General features: G+C 48.5%; 1 protein-coding gene across 1 annotated transcript in view; it reads right to left on the bottom strand.

The window, feature by feature from the left end:
- Window positions 1-20963, bottom strand: part of adamts9 (ADAM metallopeptidase with thrombospondin type 1 motif, 9) — a 360757-nt gene that overhangs the window by 29613 nt on the left and 310181 nt on the right. The window contains exon 38 of the mRNA XM_086001493.1: window positions 18776-18880. Within this exon, the coding sequence (XP_085857619.1) occupies window positions 18776-18880 (105 nt within the window). The remainder of the gene's footprint in view (window positions 1-18775; window positions 18881-20963) is intronic.

The following is a 20963-nucleotide window of genomic DNA, read 5'->3' as shown; positions in this document are numbered from 1 at the left end:
TTTTTCGATCGGGAATGTTTTTTTTTTATTTACGTGAAGTGATGCAATTGCGTAAGGCTGATAATGTTTTGCTCCACCTTCAAAAACCTGCAAAGGATTTAACCCTTTCCACTGACAGCTGTTTAAGTTCACCAAGCAACAACTTTAGTATGAAATTTAAAGATATTGAACATTATTAAATTTAAGTTTCTTAATGTTAAGTTAATATTTCCCCACAGTGATAGAAGGAAAATTATGATTTGATAAATGGAAGTTATCTTGTAAACTAATTGTATGATAATGTGCAACATGAGCTTGTACTGGTAGTGCTAGATTTAATCGATACGGCCTTACCTACGTGGTGTTCTAAGAAAACTCAACAATTATATTAACACCTTCTAACTCAAGTGTTAAAACAAGGCGCGACATGGAATGGAGGTGGGCACCGTAAAAGAGATGGATAGATATGGAGACGTAAAAGGTCTGTGATAAATGTCGCAGCGACTGCCTTTAATATGGGTACCTCAGTTGTTAATACTATTGATTTGATTTGGCGACACTGGATCAAAAGGTTAGTGACCTAGGGTCTCGCATTAAAGATGTATTACAAAAGACAAATGAAAATACAGATAAAGAATTATCTGAGGATCAAATGCTGACCATGCATTTGCAAAAGATAGCTACAGTGCTAGAAACACACACCCAAACCCTTAATAAATTAATAAAGGAAGAATACAATGCATCTCAGCAGGCGGCTGCTAATGACATATGTAGCACATATGGTAACTGGATTGTGGAACAAACCCAAGGAAACCTGGCTCAGATACAGGCAGGGGAAGTACCCTTATGGATAACGAATCAACAATTAAGAGCGAACCTGACCAGTAGGCACAAGGGGGACGGTACCTCTAAACGGGCATTAGCAGGCAGAGGCTTAACGGATTGCCAGTTGAGAGCAATGGTTCGGGTGCACCCCACACAAGTCGAATGTAAACCTGACGGGGAGGGCTCCTAGGGTTGGTATTGGTAATACTGGTGATGGCACCCGAGGCCCAAGGACAAGAGGTGTACCGAATCCAGAATATTGGGGTAGTGAAGGACGGAATGCACATATCCCATCACAATATGTTACCATATGCTGTAAAGATTAAAGGGAATTTGGCTGGAACAAAATTGGAGGGATGTGTTACTAGGCACGCTATCACTGTATCTCCACATAGTATTGGACACAGCCCAGAGGCAAAGTGTGGGTTTAACAATACTGGTACCAACCAGGATATTAATTGTACCATGGAGGCCCTAGAGGCGGATTTAAAACCCACTCAAGTGGCATACGCCGGAAAGGGTGAATATTGTGTTACAACTAATTTGAAAATATTTAAATATGCCAATCTAACTTGTGATATTCCAAGTTCAGAGTTCTGCTTCACTCCTGAAATCCTGGTACGGATTGGACACGAGGAATTGGTGGAGATACACCAGCATAACCTCACCACCTTACAAGTTTCTGAAGATATCAAGAAAGACTATCAGAACACATTTGGGTATCCGATACCCCTGTTGCCTGAACACTTGAAAGTATTGCGAATGGAGATACGCCTCTCCCGGAAGGTTTATTATAACCTACAACAGAACAATAAAAACATTAAGCATGACATTGATCAAATTAAAGTCACCACTTGATGGGATGACCTTTGGAGTTGGGGACTGAATATACAGATCCATCCTTGGATTAGATTAATTTCACATGTATTAGTAGTAGTGCAGTTTGTTGTAATGTGCTTCTTGATTTTCATGGCCTGTAATAAATGTCGTAGGTAGAGGATGAAAAGTTTGGCCAAGGCAGTAAAGCAGAGACTGGGTGAGAATGTCCCCAGTGCCTCTTTGATCTCAACAAAGGACACGTCTGAGTGGTACCGGGAGTAGTATCTACCGGGGCAAGGTGCAGATAAAAGGGGAGACAATCATAGTTTGATAGGACTATCAGATGTTCTGCCTCTCTTTCACCCGGACTGGTGGCCACCACGAAGGGAACCTGGTTAAGATGAGGTACAGCATCCTGCATATAGGTGACGGATAAGGGTTGGCTACCTTGGGCTTAGCCAAGGGCCAAAATGGGGGATTGTTAGGATAAAATTTGGTTTAAGGGGTATAAAGGGGTCCTCAATATTCGACTGGTATAAACTGTCTGAAAGGTACCATTTAGTCTTGTTAGCTGGAAAACAAATGCAAAGCACCATGGGATACTTGGCTATATTAATCCTTTTTAAACTAACATAAATAAAAATTAGCTGACCAAAGACATTCTGAAGTGTTGCTTGTAATTACAACTTGGTAACTGTTTAGAAAGAGCCTGTTCTTGGAAGAGATAAGAGTATAAAGGCACGATCAAGGAGTAGCAGCAAATAAGGCCTTGAAGAAGTAGTCAGCCAGCTGCATAATTCAATGTGGCTTTGTATCCAGCTAGCCATGTCTCTGCTGGAAAATACTTTCCCATACCGATAACAAGAGTAAGAGATAGCTCATGAATATGAAGCCTCCTACAGTCGACAAGCTTTTTACTGACGTATTCAGGGGGTACTCGAGTTTGAAGGACAGGCTTAGTAGTTGATTGATTAACCATGTAAACCAATGAAGTATCAATATTCCCATGTATACACCCCATTAGTAATAAGTGGGTGTTGTCTAATAAACTGTATAAACTAAGCTGTATTGTCATTTTTCCTCTGAGAGCGATGCCTCTAGGTGGGGGTGGCTGAGGTGGTTCTCCCATGTGCACTCGTAATAAAACTATTGACCTGGGTAACGCCTGAGTCTGTTAGTTCTGTTTTACCATCCAGATTTTCCTCACTTACACTGTCACTTAGCCAATTTCGTATCCATGCTGCCACTGTCCCTTTTATTCCATGGGCTTCAACTTTGCTGGCAAGCCTATTATGTGGCACTTTGTCGAACAACTTTTGGAAATCCATGTACAGCCCATCAACCGCATTGCCCTCGTCAACCCTCTGTTACCTCATCAAAAACTCAATTATGTTAGTTAAACACAATTTACCTTTAACAAATCTGTGCTGGCTTTCCTTAATTAATCCACACTTGTTCAAGTGACTGTTGACATTGTCCTGGATTATCCTTTCTAAAAGACTGTGAGTGCGGTGCATTGAGTGTAAGCAGAGTTTGGTAAGTGGGAGAGTTTGGGCAAGTGGGAGGTGAGGGGGTGTTTTTGCTCTGTTTTGCTTCCCACTCTCAGGCTAATCCAGCATTGTGGAAGCGGAGCAGTGAGAGAATTCAACCGGACAGGCCCCACAGACAGCATTCAAAAGGGAGGTTGGTAATCAGCTGGTTGGTAGGTCCTTTTCCTTCTCTTCTATACCTTTAAGTTGGTAAGCCCTATTAAATAGTGGTGTAATATTATCATCTATTTCGGGGCAGAGGGCCTTCATAACTAATAATAAGAAATGTAATTAATTACATAGATATGGGTGAACAGGTGATGTGTTACTGTTGCGAAATGTGGGAGCTGGTGGGCCCCATTGAGGCTCACGGTGATTACATTTGCGATAAGTGTTTGCTGCTAGAGGAACTCAGGCTCCATGTTAAAGAGCTTGAGACTGAGCTTCAGACACTGCGACACATCAGGGAGGGGGAGAAGTTCCTGGACTCTATGTTTCAGGAGGTAGTCACACCTATGAAATTAATTAATGCAGATGTAGTCCGTGCTCAGGGACAGGACAGTGTGACTACGAGTGAAGCAGGTACAGGGATCCAGGAGGTAGTGTTGATGGAGACGCAGCCCTTGTTCTTGTCAAGCAGGTTCGAGGTTCTTACTCCCTGTGAGGGCGGGAGCGGGGACTGCAGGGAGGATGAGCAACCTGGCCACAGCACCGTGGAACAGGGGACCATTCAAGTGGAGAGAGTAAAAAGAAATGTTGTAGTGGTAGGGGATAGTATCATTAGGGGGATAGATAGGGTTCTCTGCAGTCAAGAGCGGGAGTCCTGAAGGCTGTGTTGCCTGCCCGGTGCCAGGGTTAAGGACATCTCTTCTGGGCTGGAAAGAAACTTGGAGTGGGAGGGGGAGGATCCAGTTGTCGTGGTCCATGTTGGTACAAACGACGTAGATAGGACAAGGAAGAAGGTTCTGTTCAAGGAGTATGAGCAGCTAGGGGTCAAATTGAAAAATAGAACCTCAAGGGTAATAATCTCTGGATTATTACCTGAGCCACGAGTGAATTTGGCCAGGATAAATAAAATTAAAGAGTTAAATGCGTGGCTCAAAGACTGGTGTGGGAAAAATGGGTTTTGCTTCTTGGGACACTGGCACCAGTACTGGGACAGGAGGGAACTGTTCCGTTGGGACGGACTTCACTTGGCCAGTGCTGGGACTAGAGTCCTGGCGAATCATATAACTAGGGCTGTAGAGAGGGCTTTAAACTAATTAGTGGGGGGGGAGGTTTCTAGAGAGCAAATAATAAAAATGACAACAGAGAAGGTCATAGACTTAGGTAGCAGTGGGGGAATTAAAAAACAGAACGTGTCAGGAAGGGACAGAAGGTATGGAGTAAAAGGTAAAGTAGTAAAAGGGGAAAAAACAGGAACTAAGTGTCACAAAACATATTTGAAAGTTCTTTATCTGAATGCACGTAGCATTCGTAACAAAATGGATGAGTTATGGCACAAATAACTACATATGGGTATGATCTTGTGGCCATTACAGAAACATGGCTGCAGGGTGACCACGACTGGGAATTAAACATACCAGGTTATTTAACAATCAGGAAGGACAGGCGGGAAGGAAGGGGAGGTGGGGTGGCTATGTTAATAAAGGAAGGAATCACTATAATACAGAGAAATGATATTGGGTCAAAGGAGCAGGATAGTGAAACAGTTTGGGTGGAGATAAGGAATAATAAGGGGAAAAAAACACTAGTGGGCGTAGTCTATAGGCCTCCGAACAGTTGCAACTCTGTTGGACGGAGTATTAATCAGGAAATAGTTAAGGGAACAGCTATAATTATGGGGGATTTTAACTATCATATTAACTGGACAAATCAAATTGGGCAGGGCAGCCTTGAGGATGAGTTCATTGAGTGTATTAGGGATGGGTTTCTTGAGCAGTATGTAACTAAACCGACCAGGGGGCAAGCAACCTTAGATTTGGTCCTGTGTAATGAGACAGGATTAATTAAAAATGTCCTAGTAAAGGATCCCCTTGGAATGAGTGACCATAACATGGTTGAATTCCATATTCAATTAGAGGGTGAGAAGATTGGATCTCAAACAAGCATGCTGAACTTGAATAAAGGAGACTATGAAGGTATGAGAGCGGAATTGATTAGAGTGGACTGGGAAAATAGATTAAAGGGTAAGACGGTACATGATCAGTGGTGTACATTTAAGGAGTTATTTTACAAATTCCAAAAAAAATATATTCCACTGAGGAAAAAAGGGTGTAAAAGAAAAGATAGCCATCCGTGGCTAAGTAAAGTAATTAAGGATAGTTTCCGACTAAAAACAAGGGCATATAAGGTAGCCAAATCTAATGGGAGGATAGAAGATTGGGAAGTCTTTAAAAGACAGCAAAAAATAACTAAAAGATTGATTAAGAAAGGGAAGATAGATTATGAAAGTAAATTAGCAAAAAATATAAAAACAGATAGCAAAAGTTTCTATAGATATATAAAAAGAAAAAGGGTGGCTAAAGTAAATGTTGGTCCCTTAGAGGATGAGACTGGGAAATTAATAGTGGGAAACATGGCGATGGCAAAAACGCTGAACAAATATTTTGCATCAGTCTTTATGGTAGAGGATACTAAGAATATCCCAACACTGGACAAACAGGGAGCTCTAGGGGGGGGGGCGGAGGAGCTAAATATGATTAAAATCACTAAGGAAGTGGTACTTGGTAAAATAATGGGACTCAAGGCGGATAAATCACCTGGACCTGATGGCTTACATCCTAGGGTCTTGAGGGAAGTGGCGGTAGGGATTGTGGGTGCATTGGTAATAATTTTCCAAAACTCCCTGGACTCAGCAAAGGTCCTGGCAGATTGGAAAACTGCTAATGTAACACCCTTATTTAAAAAGGGTAGTAGGCAGAAGGCTGGAAACTATAGACCTGTTAGCCTAACATCTGTGGTTGGTAAAATTTTAGAGTCCATTATTAAGGAGACAGTAATGGGACATTTGGATAAACATAATTTAATAGGACAAACTCAGCATGGTTTCATGAAGAGGAAGTCATGTTTGACAAATTTGCTTGAGTTCTTTGAGGAAGTAACATACAGGGTGGATAAAGGGGAACCAATGGACGTAGTGTATTTAGACTTCCAAAAAGCATTTGACAAGGTGCCACACAAAAGATTATTGCTCAAGATAAAAAATCACGGGATTGGGGGTAATATTCTGGCGTGGGTGGAGGGTTGGCTCTCTAACAGAAAGCAGAGAGTTGGGATAAATGGTTCATTCTCAGACTGGCAATCAGTAACTAGTGGTGTTCCGCAGGGGTCAGTGCTGGGTCCCCAACTCTTTACAATCTATATTAACGATTTGGAGGAGGGGACCGAGTGTAACATATCAAAGTTTGCAGATGATACAAAGATGGGAGGGAAAGTAGTGAGTGAGGAGGACATAAAAAACCTGCAAAGGGACATAGACAGGCTAAGTAAGTGGGCAGAGATTTGGCAGATGGAATACAATACTGGAAAGTGTGAGGTTATGCACTTTGGCAGGAAAAATCATAGAGCAAGTTATTATCTTAATGGCAAGAAACTGGAAAGTACTGTAGTACAAAGGGATCTGGGGGCCCTGGTGCACGAAACTCAAAAAGTTAGTATGCAGGTGCAGCAAGTGATCAAGAAGCCAATGGAATGTTGGCTTTTATTGCTAGGGGGATAGAATATAAAAATAGGGAGGTATTGCTGCAGTTTTACAAGGTATTGGTGAGACCGCACCTGGAATACTGCATACAGTTTTGGTGTCCATACTTAAGAAAAGACATACTTGCGCTCAAGTCAGTACAAAGAAGGTTCACTCGGTTAATTCCGGGGATGAGGGGGTGGACATATGATGAGAGGTTGAGTAGATTGGGACTCTACTCATTGGAGTTCAGAAGAATGAGAGGCGATCTTATTGAAACATATAAGATTGTGAAGAGGCTTGATCGGGTGGATGCGGTGAGGATGTTCCCAATGATGGGTGAAACTAGAACTAGGGGCCATAATCTTAGAATAAGGGGCTGCTCCTTCAAAACTGAGATGAGGAGAACCTTCTTCACTCAGAGGGTGGTAGGTTTGTGGAATTTGCTGCCCCAGAAAGCTGTGGAAGCTACATCATTAAATAAATTTAAAACAGAAATAGATAGTTTCCTAGAAGTAAAGGGAATTAAGGGTTACGGGGAGCGGGCAGGAATTTGGACATGAGTCTAGGTTCGGAATGGTCGTGGCCCTGTGGGTAGTGGAGCGGGCCCAAGGGCCGTGTAGCCTGGTTCTGCTCCTACTTCTTGTGTTCTAATTCTGTTAGATTTCAGGAGATGGTTTTATTGCTGTTCCTGGCTGGGGTGGAGATCGCCTTTACAGAAGGTAAGTACTGTAGAAAATATAGGGACAGAATGATCTCCTGGACGAGTTTCGATCGCCTAGATGGGTCGGAGAGGAATTTTCCAGATTTTTTCTCCCAAATTGGCCATTGGGTTTTTTTTAATCTGGTTTTTCGCCTCCCCCGGGAGATCACATGGGTTCGGGTGGGATGGAGAGTGATAGTATATTTGAGGTTAGGATCAGATCAGCCATGATCTTATTGAATGGTGGAGCAGTCTCGAGGGGCCAATTGGCCTACTCCTGCTCCTATTTCTTATGTTCTTATGTTCCCCACTACCGAGGTTAAATTGACTGGCCTGCAGTTGTTGAGTTTATCCTTACACCCTTTTTTGAACAAGTGTGTAATATTTACAATTCTCCCTAGTCTGGCACCACCACCATATCTAAGGAGGATTGAAAGATTATGGCCAGTACCTCTGCAATTTCAACCTTTACTTCCCTCAGCATCCTAGGTTGCATCCCATCCGGTCCTGGTGACTTATCCACTTTTAAGTACAGCTAGCCTTTCTAGTACCTCCTCTTTATCAATTTTTATCCATCCAGTATCTCAACTATCTCCTCTTTCACGATGACTTTGGCAGCAACTTCTTCCTTGGTAAAGACAGATGCAAAGTACTCATTTAGTACCTCAACCATGTCCTCTGCTTAGTACCCGCTTTCTATTTATATGGCTATATTAGACTTTTGGATTCCCTTTTATGTATATGGATTTGGGCTTTGGAAGTACAATATTAAAATTTGCTGGTGACACATATAAGGGGATTTGGCAAACAGTGAGGAAGATATGAGTTAGTGGAATGGACAGACAAGTGGCACATGCAACTTAATGAAAAGAAATATGAGCTGAAGCATTTTGGGAGGAAAAGCAAGGAATGAGAGTATATCTTGAATGGAAACACTCTGAAGGATGTGGATGAAGAGAGAGTGTCCTGGAAATTCAAACACTGAGGGCTAGAAATTCGGTGCCTTAGCGCTTCCCGTTAGCTCCCCGTTATCGCCCCCCAGAGGTGCTAAGGACTTGCCACCCACGAAATTTACCAGGCGGTTTGTGGTGGCAGTAACCCCTAGTGCCACGATCTCCTGTGCCTGGAGATTGTGACGTCATCCGGCTGCGCATCGCCCTGGTAGCGCCCCGGACCCGAAATTCATTTCCGCCCCCTGCAGCATCGCCGGGCAAAAACACCGACAGCTGCAGGAGGCATTGATCAGGAGGCCGGACGCTTCGGGGGCGATAATTAAAGGCGAGGTTGGTGAAAAAAACCTCTGAAACGCTCTTTCCAGTTTTTTTTGTTTCTTCGCCAGCCATCGATCAGCCTGGCACGCTGCTGCAGTGCAGTGGGCTGTTCGGGTCTGATCACGGCTTACGTCGGGGGACGAGGTAAGTTTCCCTCTTAGAGCCTGCAGCGATGGCCCTTCCCTTTAAGGGAGGGAAGGGGACCTTCCCTTTAAGGGAGGGAAGGAGCTGTAGTGTCCGAGTATAAATAATACACGGACTGCAGGAGAACAATAATAACAGGTATTTACTGAACAGAGGGTACTCTTTTATTTGGACCCAAAAAAAACCAATTCGACTGTAAATAAACAAAAGTTCAACGAAAGCTTAACAAATCAAATTAAAATTTGGTTATCCGTGTTGATGATGCACTCCAGTCCCCGCGGCGCCCACCGGTCGCGGAAATACTCAAGCGCACCGGCGGACACCGCGTGCTCCATCTCCAGGGCCACCCGGGCGCGAACATGGCCGCGGAAGAGATGCAGGCAATCCGGCTGGACGACCCCCTCGACCGCCCGCTGCCTGGACCAATTGATGGCTCTTTTAGCCAGGCCCAGGAGCAGGCCCACAAGGAGGTCCTCCAACCTGTCCGCTCCCCTCCGCACCGGGTGACCGTAGATCAAGAGCGTGGGACTGAAGTGCAACCAAAAATCGAGGAGCAGCCCCTTCAAGTAGTGAAAGAGGGGCTGCAACCTCTCACAATCCATATAAACGTGAAACACGGACTCCTCCAGGCCGCAAAAAATGCAGGCGGCCTGGGAGTCCGTGAACCTACTTAAAACCTTATTGCATGGGACCGCTCCGTGCAACACCCTCCAGGCCAAGTCCCCGATGGAACAAGGGAGGACTCCCGCATAGAGAGCCCTCCATTGGGGACCTCCGCTACCGCCGGTCGGCAAAACGCCACGCCAAGGCGTGTCCGGACGGTAGACGAAGATGGCAAAGTGGAGAGTGTGCAGGAGCAGCCCGTACAGGAAACCCCTCCGCGCGGAATGAAAAGGCACGGAGGGTATTTCCTCGAGATGGCTCAAGTTGTGAGGCGCCGGTTCCCGAGGGGAGTTTCGGGGCCGGGCGCCGATGAGGAATTCCGTCCGAACGGGGGTAAGCTCGGACGGGATCGCCCCACGTGCTTGAGCCGCCTCGATACACCTAGTGGAGTCGGGGCCCAGTGCCGCTTTTACCGATTCGATGGTTTCGACCGCGAGCCGGACGTTGGCCCAGGACAGGCGCCGCGCCAGCTCCTCCGGCGCCATCCAGCCCGCTCCTCCGCCATCGAGCAGGTCCCCGACTCTGGTCACCTTGCCAGCCACAGCCCTACCCTCCGCCAGCCGCCCGAACCCGTGTTCGTGGAGGTGCGGATTCCTGAGCAGCGGCTCCCGAAGGAGAGCCGCCGCTCCTGACGGGGGAGAGCTCCGCCTGGAAGCGACGTAGTTCCAAACCCATAGTAGTTCCTGGTAGAAGACAGGCAGCTCCCGCAGGCCGGCACGCCTGCTGCCCACTTTCGCAAACAGGAGCTGCGTGTCGTAATTGAGGCCATGCAGCTGGCGGAAGAAAAACGTCGCCAGCGCACACCATCTCGGAGGATTCTCGACGTACAGGTATCTCTGCAGCGTCTGAAGACGGAAAGTCGCAGCCTGGGTGCGAAGGCACACCAGCGCCTGACCGCCCTCCCTAAGCGGGAGACACAGAACCGCGGCAGAGACCCAGTGCTTCCTTTTGTCCCAGAAGAAGTCGATGAGCTTCTTCTGAATCTTGGCGACAAACGCAGGGGGAGGGATCAAAGTGACCAACCGGTACCACAACATGGCGGCCACCAGCTGGTTTATGACCAGCGCTCGACCCCTGTAGGACAACACTCGGAGCAGTCCTGTCCAGCGTCCTAGGCGAGCGGTGACTTTGGCCTCCAGCTCTTGCCAGTTCGCCGGCCAAGCGTCCTCGGCAGGGCTAAGGTAGACTCCCAAATAGAGGAGGTGCGTGGTGCTCCAGGCGAAAGGCCTGAACTCCTCCGGCAGGGAGTCCACCCGCCACTGACCCACCAGGAGTCCGGAACATTTCTCCCAGTTGATCTTGGCGGAGGATGCGTCCGAGTAAATCTGCTGGCATTCCCGCATCCTCCGCAAGTCAGCGGGATCCGTGACCGTGAGGAGCACGTCATCGGCGTAAGCCGAGAGGACCACCTCCACGCCCGGCCCTTGCAGAGCCAGTCCCGTCAACCTCTTCCGCAAGAGGCGCAGGAAAGGCTCCACGCAAATGGCATATAACTGGCCGGACATGGGGCATCCCTGACGCACCCCCCTCCCGAAGCGAAGGGGCGCCGTCAAGGACCCGTTAACTTTAATCAGACACTCCGCGGCGGCGTACAGAAGTCGGATCCGGGCGACGAAATGCGTCCCGAACCCGAATGCGCGCAGAGTCCCGAAGAGATACTCGTGATCCACCCTGTCGAACGCCTTCTCCTGATCCAGGGAAAGGAAGGCGACCGACAGACCAGCCCTCTGGGAGTGGTGGACCAGGTCCCGGACCAGATGGATGTTATCGTGGATGGTCCGGCCCGGGACCGTGTAGGACTGGTCGGGGTGGATCATGTGGGCCAGCACGGTGCCAAGGCGAGCAGACATGGCCCTGGCAAAGATTTTATAGTCCGTGCTGAGGAGGGAGACCGGGCGCCAGTTCTTAAGGAGGCGGAGATCGCCCTTCTTAGGCAGCAGGACAATGACCGCCCTGCGCCAAGAGAGGGGCATCTCCCCGGTCGCCAAACTTTCCCCCAGGACCCGCGCGTAGTCGCCCCCCAAGACGTCCCAGAACGCCCTGTGGAACTCCACGGTCAGCCCGTCCAGCCCCGGGGACTTTCCCCTAGAGAGCTGGCGGAGGGCGCCGGTCAGCTCCGCCAGACTTAGCGGAGCGTCCAATTTTTCGGCGCCCTCCGGGCCAACCTTCGGCAGGTCCTCCCACAAAACTCTGCGCGCATCCTCGCTGGACGGATCCGGAGAGAACAGAGCCCCGTAATAGGCGCGGGTCTCCGCGCTGATTCCCTCCGGATCCGAGACCAGAGATCCGTCGTCGGCCAGCAGCCCCAAGAGCTGCTTACGGACCCCCCGTCTTTTTTCCAGCGAGTAGAAGAAGGGGGAGCCGCGGTCCAGGTCCCGCAGGAGCTGGATCCGCGACCTCACGTACGCGCCTCGGGACCCGACGAGCTGCAGGTCCTTCAGCGCGCCCTTCTTCTCTTCGTACACCTTCCGCAGGGCCGGGTCCTCGACGACCTGACCGAGACGGGACTCCAGGTCGAGCACCTCCTTCTCCAACCGCCCGACCCGGGCCTCCCGCCTCTTGGTCGACCCCTTCGCGTACTCCTGACAGAAGAGACGGATGTGAGCCTTGCCCACATCCCACCATAGCCTCAAGGAGGGGAAGCCCCCCTGCTTCCTTCTCCAGTCGGCCCAGAATCGACGAAACGAATCCCGGAACCGTGCGTCCTCCAGCAGCAGGTTGTTAAAATGCCAGTACACGGACCCCCCCCGCGCGCGCAGCGGAGCGAGCTCCGCCCACACCAGGTGGTGGTCCGTGCACGGCACCGGCCGCATGGAAGCTGCCGGAACGCAGGAGACGAACGCCCGGGAAATGTAGAGGCGGTCGATTCTGGACCTTCCTCCCCCAGACCTCACGCTAGTGAAGGCGCTGGAGTCGGGGTGGAGATTTCGCCAGACGTCCACCAAGTCGAAGGACCCAACCAGGTCCCTCAACTTCTCCATCGCCGCCGGGCTTCGCGGGGGACCCGAACGGTCCCTCGCCTCGAGGGTGCAGTTAAAATCCCCCCCGAGGATGACGCACTCGCCCAAGTCGATGGAGCCCAAGAGAGCGGACACTTCTTCGAAGAAGCGCACTTGCTGCGCACTGGTCTGAGGGGCGTACACGTTCACTAGATGGAGCGGCACGCCCCCCAGGCGAACAGTGACATGGAGCAAGCGGCCCGGCACGTGCTCCTTGACCCCCAAGATCTCCGGCTGAAAATGCGGGGCCAGCAAGATAGCCACCCCGCTGGAATTGTTGGAGAGGTGACTCATGCTGACCCCTCCTTGCCACTCCAGGAGCCACGTGGCTTCGTCTCCCGGAACGGTGTGGGTTTCTTGCAGGAAGCACACCGCATACTTCCCGTCCCGAAGGACCGAGAAGTTATTGAATCTGCGGCGCGCCTCCCTGCTGCCGTTGATGTTGAGGCTGGCTATGGTTATCTTCATGTCAGAAGCATAGTGCAACCTCTACCTACACCTAACGGGGCGAGGAAGCGCAGCCGCTGGTCCGCCGCCACTTCCTCAGCAGCCCAGTGAGAAACGTTGTGAGCCGACGCAGCTCGAGCGGGTTCACACCCTCGTCCGCGCCCAAGATCTTAACGGCGGCGCGGACGGAATCGATGAGCAGCGCCAGCTCCGACCACCTGTCGAGGGCCAGCCGGACCTTATTGCGCTGACCCAGGCACGTGGCCATAAAATCCCGGAGTTCCCTTACGGAAATGAGGGGAGACTTGGCAAGGGGCACGAGGTCATCCATCGCCACGTCGGCGCTGGAGTCCGAATCGTCCTCCGTGCCCATCACCGAGTCCCCATCCTCCTCCAGGGGGTCGTCACCAGCGGCCGACCCGTCCGCCGCGCAGTGCGAAGCGAACGACTCGGCCGCGCCAGCCAGCCCCGCCTCCGCCCGGATCCCACCCCCAGGATCGGCGGCAGAGGATTTCTCCCTGGGCTCCTCTAGGGGTGCCGGGCCAGAAGACGGCGGCGGTTCAGAGCTCCCCTCCGCCTCAGACGCCGGAACGACCGGAGAAACCGGGGAGAGAACAATTTCCAGCTCCTCCAGTACGTCCGGCACCAGAGACGCAGCCAGGGGGCCATCCTCCTCCCCGCCACCAACCTCCGACCCAGCGGACGGGGGGTTTTGAATTAAAAGCTCTACCAGGACGAGCATCCCCGGGGAGACGTCCGGGTCGCATTGGGCGAGCTCATTGTCCTCGAGCTCGCCCGACCCAGCCCCCAGGCTGCCCGACCCGGCGAGTGGTAACGACACCGATAAAAGGTCAACTTCAATTACTGCCGCGGGTTGTTCTGCAACCCCCCCCACGGGCAGGGTCTCATCCCCATCCCCGGGAGGCACGTGCTGGACAGACACATCTGCCTCAGCCTCCCGAGGGACAGGCGACCCCTGCCGATCGCTGGTGATGACGACAGCGCTGGGGGGGCGGGGGGGGCGCAGTACCCGCGGCGGGCGACGACTCCCCCTGCTCGGAGGGACCTTCCTCCTCCCGGTCCTCCTCCTCATCCAGGGGGTCGCGCCTTCTTTTTAGCACGGAGGGAGCGAGGGAGACCTCCATGTCTGCAAAGGCCTCCTCCTCGACTCCCTCCGGCGGAGCAGGTTTGTCGGGTTCCTCGGGCCCGAGCCCGGCCGCAGGTATTGGCATTACCGCTGCGGCGGTTGCGGCCACAGGCTCGGGCACGGGGCCCCTCCCGCTCACATCTGCCCTGATCAACTCCGCGAGGAGCGCGGGTGTAAGGGGCTCAAGGGGCAAGGGCTCACCATCCACGGGGGGGCCTGCCCCAAGGTGCTTCTTTTTTCCCCGCGCCTTCTTTCCGGCCGGACACGCTCCCTCCCCCCCGCCGGAGGCCTTGGTGGCATCGGCCCCCGACGTCAACCGCGCATCAGACGTACTTGACGCGCGGGCAGATCCGGGGGGAAGGGCGGCGGCAGCGGCGCCAGCCTCGGCCGCACGAGATGATCCGGTGGCCTTGGAGGCAGGGCAGTTCCTCCTGATGTGCCCCACCTCCCTGCAGGCATGGCACCTCACACCGTCCGACGTCCAAAAGGCGCGGTAGGCGGTCCCCTCGTGGAGGACGACGAACGCCCCTTCAGTGTCCTCCTCCCGCGCCAGCTGGATAAACAGCTGGCGCCGGAAGGAGAAGACGTGGCGAAGGCTGGCCTCCCGGAAGCCGAGCGGGATGGGCGTGATCCCCGACCTCACCTCCCCAAGTTGTCGCAAATGGGGAAGGAGGAGCTCACCAGGAACATAGGGCGGGACGTTGGAAATAATGATCCTCTGCGCGGTGGCCTCGAGAGGATCCACCGGCAGGAAGGTCCCGCCCACGGTGAGCCCCTTGGCGACAGCCAGGGACACCGCCCGCTCCGACCCCAGGAAGAACACAGCCTTCCCATACATTTTCGAGGCCGCGACGATGGCTGAGGGGCCGACAACCCCAGCCATGGCCTTGACGCAGGCCTCGATGGTCATAGTGGGGTGAGTGTAGCTCTTCACCCCAAGCTTTTTCGTTATTAATCGAAAAGGTGACGGGGCAGCAGGAACAGCGGGAGCAGCTGTGGCTGTGGCTACCACTCTCGCATAGGTCCCGGCTGGCCCCGCCACCGGCGAAGATGCAGTCGCCATTCTGGGGTGCTTTTTTTTAAGGGCTACACTCACCCCAAGTCACAGGCCTGAAGGTGTTAATGGCCTCGGTGTATATATATATTTTTTTGTCCTCTATTGAGCAGAGGGAGCTGATTAAAATGAGGACACACCTCTCTCCTTATTGATTTAAATTGGGAGAGGAGCCCTCGCCCCTCTGCTTCAATTGGCAATTAATAAAATAGATGAAACTAAGGTGCCTTAGAAAGACAGGCAGAGAGAGACAAAGAGAGAGAGAGAGAGAGGTGGGGGGGGTGGGAAGGAGGGAGGCCGCAAAGGGCAGTGTTGCCACTCAGGATGGTGGGTGGGTGTAGGCAGGGTTGCACTCTCCGATGGAAAAAGTCTTTGGTGATGGTGGTCTTCTGGCAGGGGGAGAAGACGTCTTCACCTGGAAAAGCTGGAGAAGCCCAAGCTTAGTCCTGCAACAGGTCTTAACGAGGTAATTAAATTAAATTAAGGACTTCACCTTGGGCAGCTCCAAGCTCTCCCAGGGCAGGCAATAGAAGGGATGCTAATTAGTGGTGTGTGTGGCCTAGCTTTTAACAAGAGCACACACACTACACCCCTTGATGATCCGGCCTTGCTTCTTCTTTTCTCCCCCCACCTAAAATACAAAGTCTTGGGAGAGTGCCCCAAATAACACCCACCTGTAGATGTTCCGGATGAAGTTTCCTTCCCTCCTTTCAAGCAGTTGGTTTCTCTCCCCTCTCTCCCTCTCCTGAAGTGGAGGCCAAATTGGGGAGGCAGTGATAGAAAGGCCTCTCCCCTGGTTGATGTTGATGTAGGCCTCCTTTCTCCTTCTCCTCCTCTGTCCTCTCTCTCCAGGCACCTCAGTTGATGTAATGATGGTGGAGTTGGTGGTGGTGGTCCAACGTTCTCCTCCTCTTCCTGGTCAGGGGACCACCACTTTAATCCACTCTCCAAAGTCTGGCTGCTCCCTCTGCTCGTGCTTGCAGCTGAACAGAGGGTAACTTAAGACTGACGTACAGAAGCCTGCTATGGCTTTATATACAGGGGTGGTCACTGCCGGTACTGCAGTATAGAATCAGTTCTTCTCTTAAAGGTACATACACAACAGGAGCCTTCCAACACGGAAGCGCTGCACAACCCATTATGCAGCGCTGCACACCTACCGCCCTGCCTACTGCCTGTTGCGCTCCAGAAATGAAGTGGAGCGCTTGCTTTAGTGCTCCACTTCCTTCCTAGAGCGCAAAACTTAATTTTTAAAAAAAAGTTGAGCAACATTAGCACCTCCAACAACCTTCTGCGTAAAGAAATTTCTCCTAACCTTTCTCATCACTTTGTTCGTGACAATTTTAAATTAATGACCCCTCGTCACTGACGTCCCAACCAGAGGGAATAATCTTTCCTTTATCAAAACCCTTAAGAAGTTTAAACATATCTTCTTAGCCTTCTATTCCTCAGTAGAAATAGCCCCAGTATCTCAAGTCTCTGCTCATGGTTCCAACACCATCATCAAGTTTGCGGATGATACCACGGTAGTAGGCCAGATCACCAACAACGATGAGTCAGCCTACAGGGAGGAGGTCCAGCATCTCGTGAAGTGGTGCGCCGATAACAACCTGGCCCTTAACATCAAGAAAACCAAAGAAATCATTGTGGACTTCAGGAAGTCTAAAGGCGGAAGTCACACCCCCATCCACATCAATGGGGCTGTGGTGGAAAGGGTGGACAGCTTTAAGTTCCTCAGAGTCCACATCACGGAAGACCTCTCCTGGTCCCTCAATACCTCCTCTCTGGTGAAGAAGGCCCAGCAGCGCCTATATTTCCTAAGGAGGCTGAAGGGATGTAACCTGTCACCCCTGATCCTCTCTAACTTTTACCGCTGCACAATAGAGAGCATCCTGACGAACTGTATCACAGTATGGTATGGCAGCTGTAGCTACTATGACCGGAAAGCCCTGCAGCGGGTAGTCAAAACTGCCCAATGCATTACCGGCACCCGGCTACCGACCATAGAGCACATATACCAGAAACGCTGTTTACGGAGGTCACGGTCCATCATCAAAGACCCTACCCACCCCAGCCACAGTCTGTTCGCCCTCCTGCCATCTGGGAGACGCAACAGATGCATTCGCACCCGTACGACCAGATTTAGGAACAGCTTCTTTCCCAGGGCTGTCAGCCTACTGAACTCCACAAATAAACTCTAAAGCCTGCACATCTGCCAATGCACTTTATTATGGTTATGTTTATGTTAATGTATTACAAGCCAAATGTATGTTGAATGTTTAAATGTCTTAATCTAAATGTACACTCTCGGGAGCCGCAAGCCTACATTTCGTTGTACTGCACTTGTGCACTAACAATGACAATAAAATTATTATTATTATTATTAAGTTTTGGATGCTCTATTACAGAAAGGATATTAAACCCATAGAGAGGATATAGAGTAGATTCGCCAGATGTTGTGAGGGATGAAAACTATAGTTATGAGCAGAGACTTGAGATACTGGGACTATTTCTACTGAGGAATAGAAGGCTAAGAAGAGATGTTTAAACTTCTTAAGGGTTTTGATAAAGGAAAGATTATTTCCTGTGGTTGTGACGTCAGTGACGAGGAGTCATTAATTTAAAATTGTCACTAACAAAGTGATGAGAAAGGTTAGGAGAAATTTCTTTATGCAGAAGGTTGTTGGAGCTTTGCCACAGGAAGCAATTGAAGCAGAGACCATTGTACCTTTTAAGGGAAAAGTAGATAAACATTTAAAGATAAAGTGCTACGGCAGTGGGTTTAGTTTTGGATTGATGTAGCAAAGACCTGACACAGATTGATGGGTGAAATGACCTCCTTCTGTCCTGTAAACTTTTATGGTTCTATGTAGAGCAACACAAAAGACTAAAGCAAAATACTGCAGATGTAGAATTTTGAAAGACTAATTGTGCCTACTTGACTTTTTTTTTAACGTAACTCCTTTGAAGTCAATGGAAAGTAAAATCGCTCAGGGTGTAAAACGAGCAGCCGATTCAATCCTGCCAGGTTGCCGCCAAGCGGGTTGGGTTAAAACTATCCCCCCATGAAGTAGTTGCCAGCAGAGAGTGCTCTGAGGTCTCTGCCAATTATATTCTTAAGGCTGGATTTAGGTTGTACATGACAGCAGCCTGGGTGACTCAGTCTCCATCTTTCCTTTCCTCCAACTGAAGAACTGCCTAACTTGTACCAAAATACAGTCTCTTTGGATAAGATTGAGGAACTTAGGAGATGAGTCTTTTACTGGTTTATACTGGAAAATTACTAGCCACATATATTATTATTACTAGCAATACTGAAGCATTGCTAGCTATATATCATACAAAAAAAGTTGTACCCATAAATGCCATCTGGTACAAGCAACGTACCAGATAACATTTAATTTAGGTACAACTATTTTTTTGTGTACTACATTTTCATCAAATAACATTTAACCTAAGTACAATGACATTTTGCCAAATAATATTCAACCACATTTTCCATTAGATTCTTACCAGCAATCGTTGTATTTCTACAACAGCATAATTTCCCTGCGAAATCCACCTTGTTGATTCAGACACTTGGAGTCCTGTTCCAGAAAGATTAATGCTAAACTGACCCTGAAAAGAATGTCCTTCATTTATTATAAGATATCCACATTAATAGGAGTTTAAAGAAAAATCACATTAGACCATTAGATTTTGAATAAGCATAAAATAAAACTAGTCCATTGTCACATCTAAAACCAATGAAAGTTTGATTTCAACATGTCTCTCATGTCAATATGCAGGATATTATTTCACCACACCTGCAATTAAAAATAAGATCTAGTGGATAAAAATGAACAAAAAAAATCACAGATTAATACAAATAGTCTTTCTCATTTTATATTTCCCCATGAATTTACTTATAGATGGTAGACAATGGTAACAAAATGCAATTAGTTTATTAGTAAAGATTTAATATTTTGCATTTGTATGCTTAACTACTATTTTATCTAGGTTCAGCACATAGAATAATGATTAATACAACATTTTACATAGTAAATTTCGTACTTATTTTAATGTAATACAACAATTTTGAATCTGTGTTGTAGTGTGGTTATAATTAATTAAGTATTCTGTGTTAATGAGGTACATGATTCAGAAATTGTATTGATTATATTTGTAATTTTAAACACGTGGCAGGTATTTAACTGCATTGTTTCAGAACTATCTGTAGAGGGCACTGCTGTTGTGCTTGCAAATAGATTGTAAAATAAGGTTCAGATAAATACTGTCAGCTAATACCTGCAAGTTAAGATTTATGTATCTGCACTACTATACACACTCTTATTTTGAATGTCTAATATAATTAAGTGAGCATCTTTCACTAAACAAATAATTAACATATTTGCACAGAAATGAGCGTCATGAACAATTTATCAGAGCTTATTTACATGCAAAGTAATTTAAACTGATTTAGTTATTTTAATTTTGCATAGAGCATTGGAATTTACAGATCATTAAGCACATTCTGATTATGTTAAAAATATTACACAGTGAAAGTACTAACATATTATACAAAATACATCTTTGCTATATTGTTAAAAGCTTCCTGTTATTATTAACCCATTTGGTTAAAGCAGGAATCCAAGGTATAGCATGTAAAATAGTACCACAATATAATGTTCACAAATGATGCAGCCTAAACTGGTGGGATGAGAGAAAATTCTTCAAAATGAATTTACGATTTAAATAAAATTGTGATGTGAAGTCTTTTAAATTTTGATGTGCATTAATGAACTTCAAAAAGATTTTATTACAGTCACTGGGATATACTCAGCACAGGGCAGTGTCGACTTTTACTTACACTTTTGTTGGAGAAGTTATGTTTTAATGACAATAATACTGTTTTTTATGCAGCAGTCTGATAATGCAACATTACTGTAATTATTCATAAGAACATTACAGGGTAGTGAAATGATTATTTTACTGGATACGTGGACTAAAAATCCAGAGCAGGTAAGTTCAAATCCTCACAGGGCAGTTTGAGAATTATAATTCAGTTTTAAAAATCTGGAAATAAAAAGCTGGTATAAGTAAAAGTCACCATGAGGCTGTCGTAGAAACTCAACTGGTTCACTAATGTGCTTTAGAGTAGGAAGCCTGTCATCCTACCTGGTCTGGCCTATATGTGTTTCTAGTCTCACACCAATATGATTGACTATTAACTGTCCTCTGAGGTGGCCGAGCAAGCCACTCAGTTGTATGAAACCACTACAGTGGTTGAAGAAGGCACCACCACCATCGCAGAGCTACTAGGGATGTGCAATAAATGCTGCCCTTGTCATTGATGCCTACATCCCGAAAATATAGAAACATACAAACATAGAAGCTAGGAGCAGGAGTAGGCCATTCAGCCCCTCGAGCCTGCTCCGCCATTCAATGAGATCATGGCTGATCATCCAAATTCAGTACCCGGTCCCTGCTTTCTCCCCATACCCCTTGATCCCATTAGCCTTAAGAAATATATCCAACTCCTTCTTGAATATATTTAATGAATTGGCCTCAACTGCCTTCTGTGGTAGAGAATTCCACAGGTTCACCATTCTCTGGGTGAAGAAATTCCTCCTCATCTCTGTCCTAAATGGCTTACCCCTTATCCTTAGACTGTGACCCCTGGTTCTGGACTCCCCGGCCATCAGGAACATCCTTCCTGCAT

The sequence above is a fragment of the Somniosus microcephalus genome, chromosome 11 (assembly GCF_052327205.1).
Source record: "Somniosus microcephalus isolate GS21.2 chromosome 11, FLI_Smic_1.0, whole genome shotgun sequence".
Taxonomy (NCBI): domain Eukaryota; kingdom Metazoa; phylum Chordata; class Chondrichthyes; order Squaliformes; family Somniosidae; genus Somniosus; species Somniosus microcephalus.
Note: the sequence above shows the minus strand (reverse complement) of the source record. Positions and strands in the feature narration are given on the sequence as shown.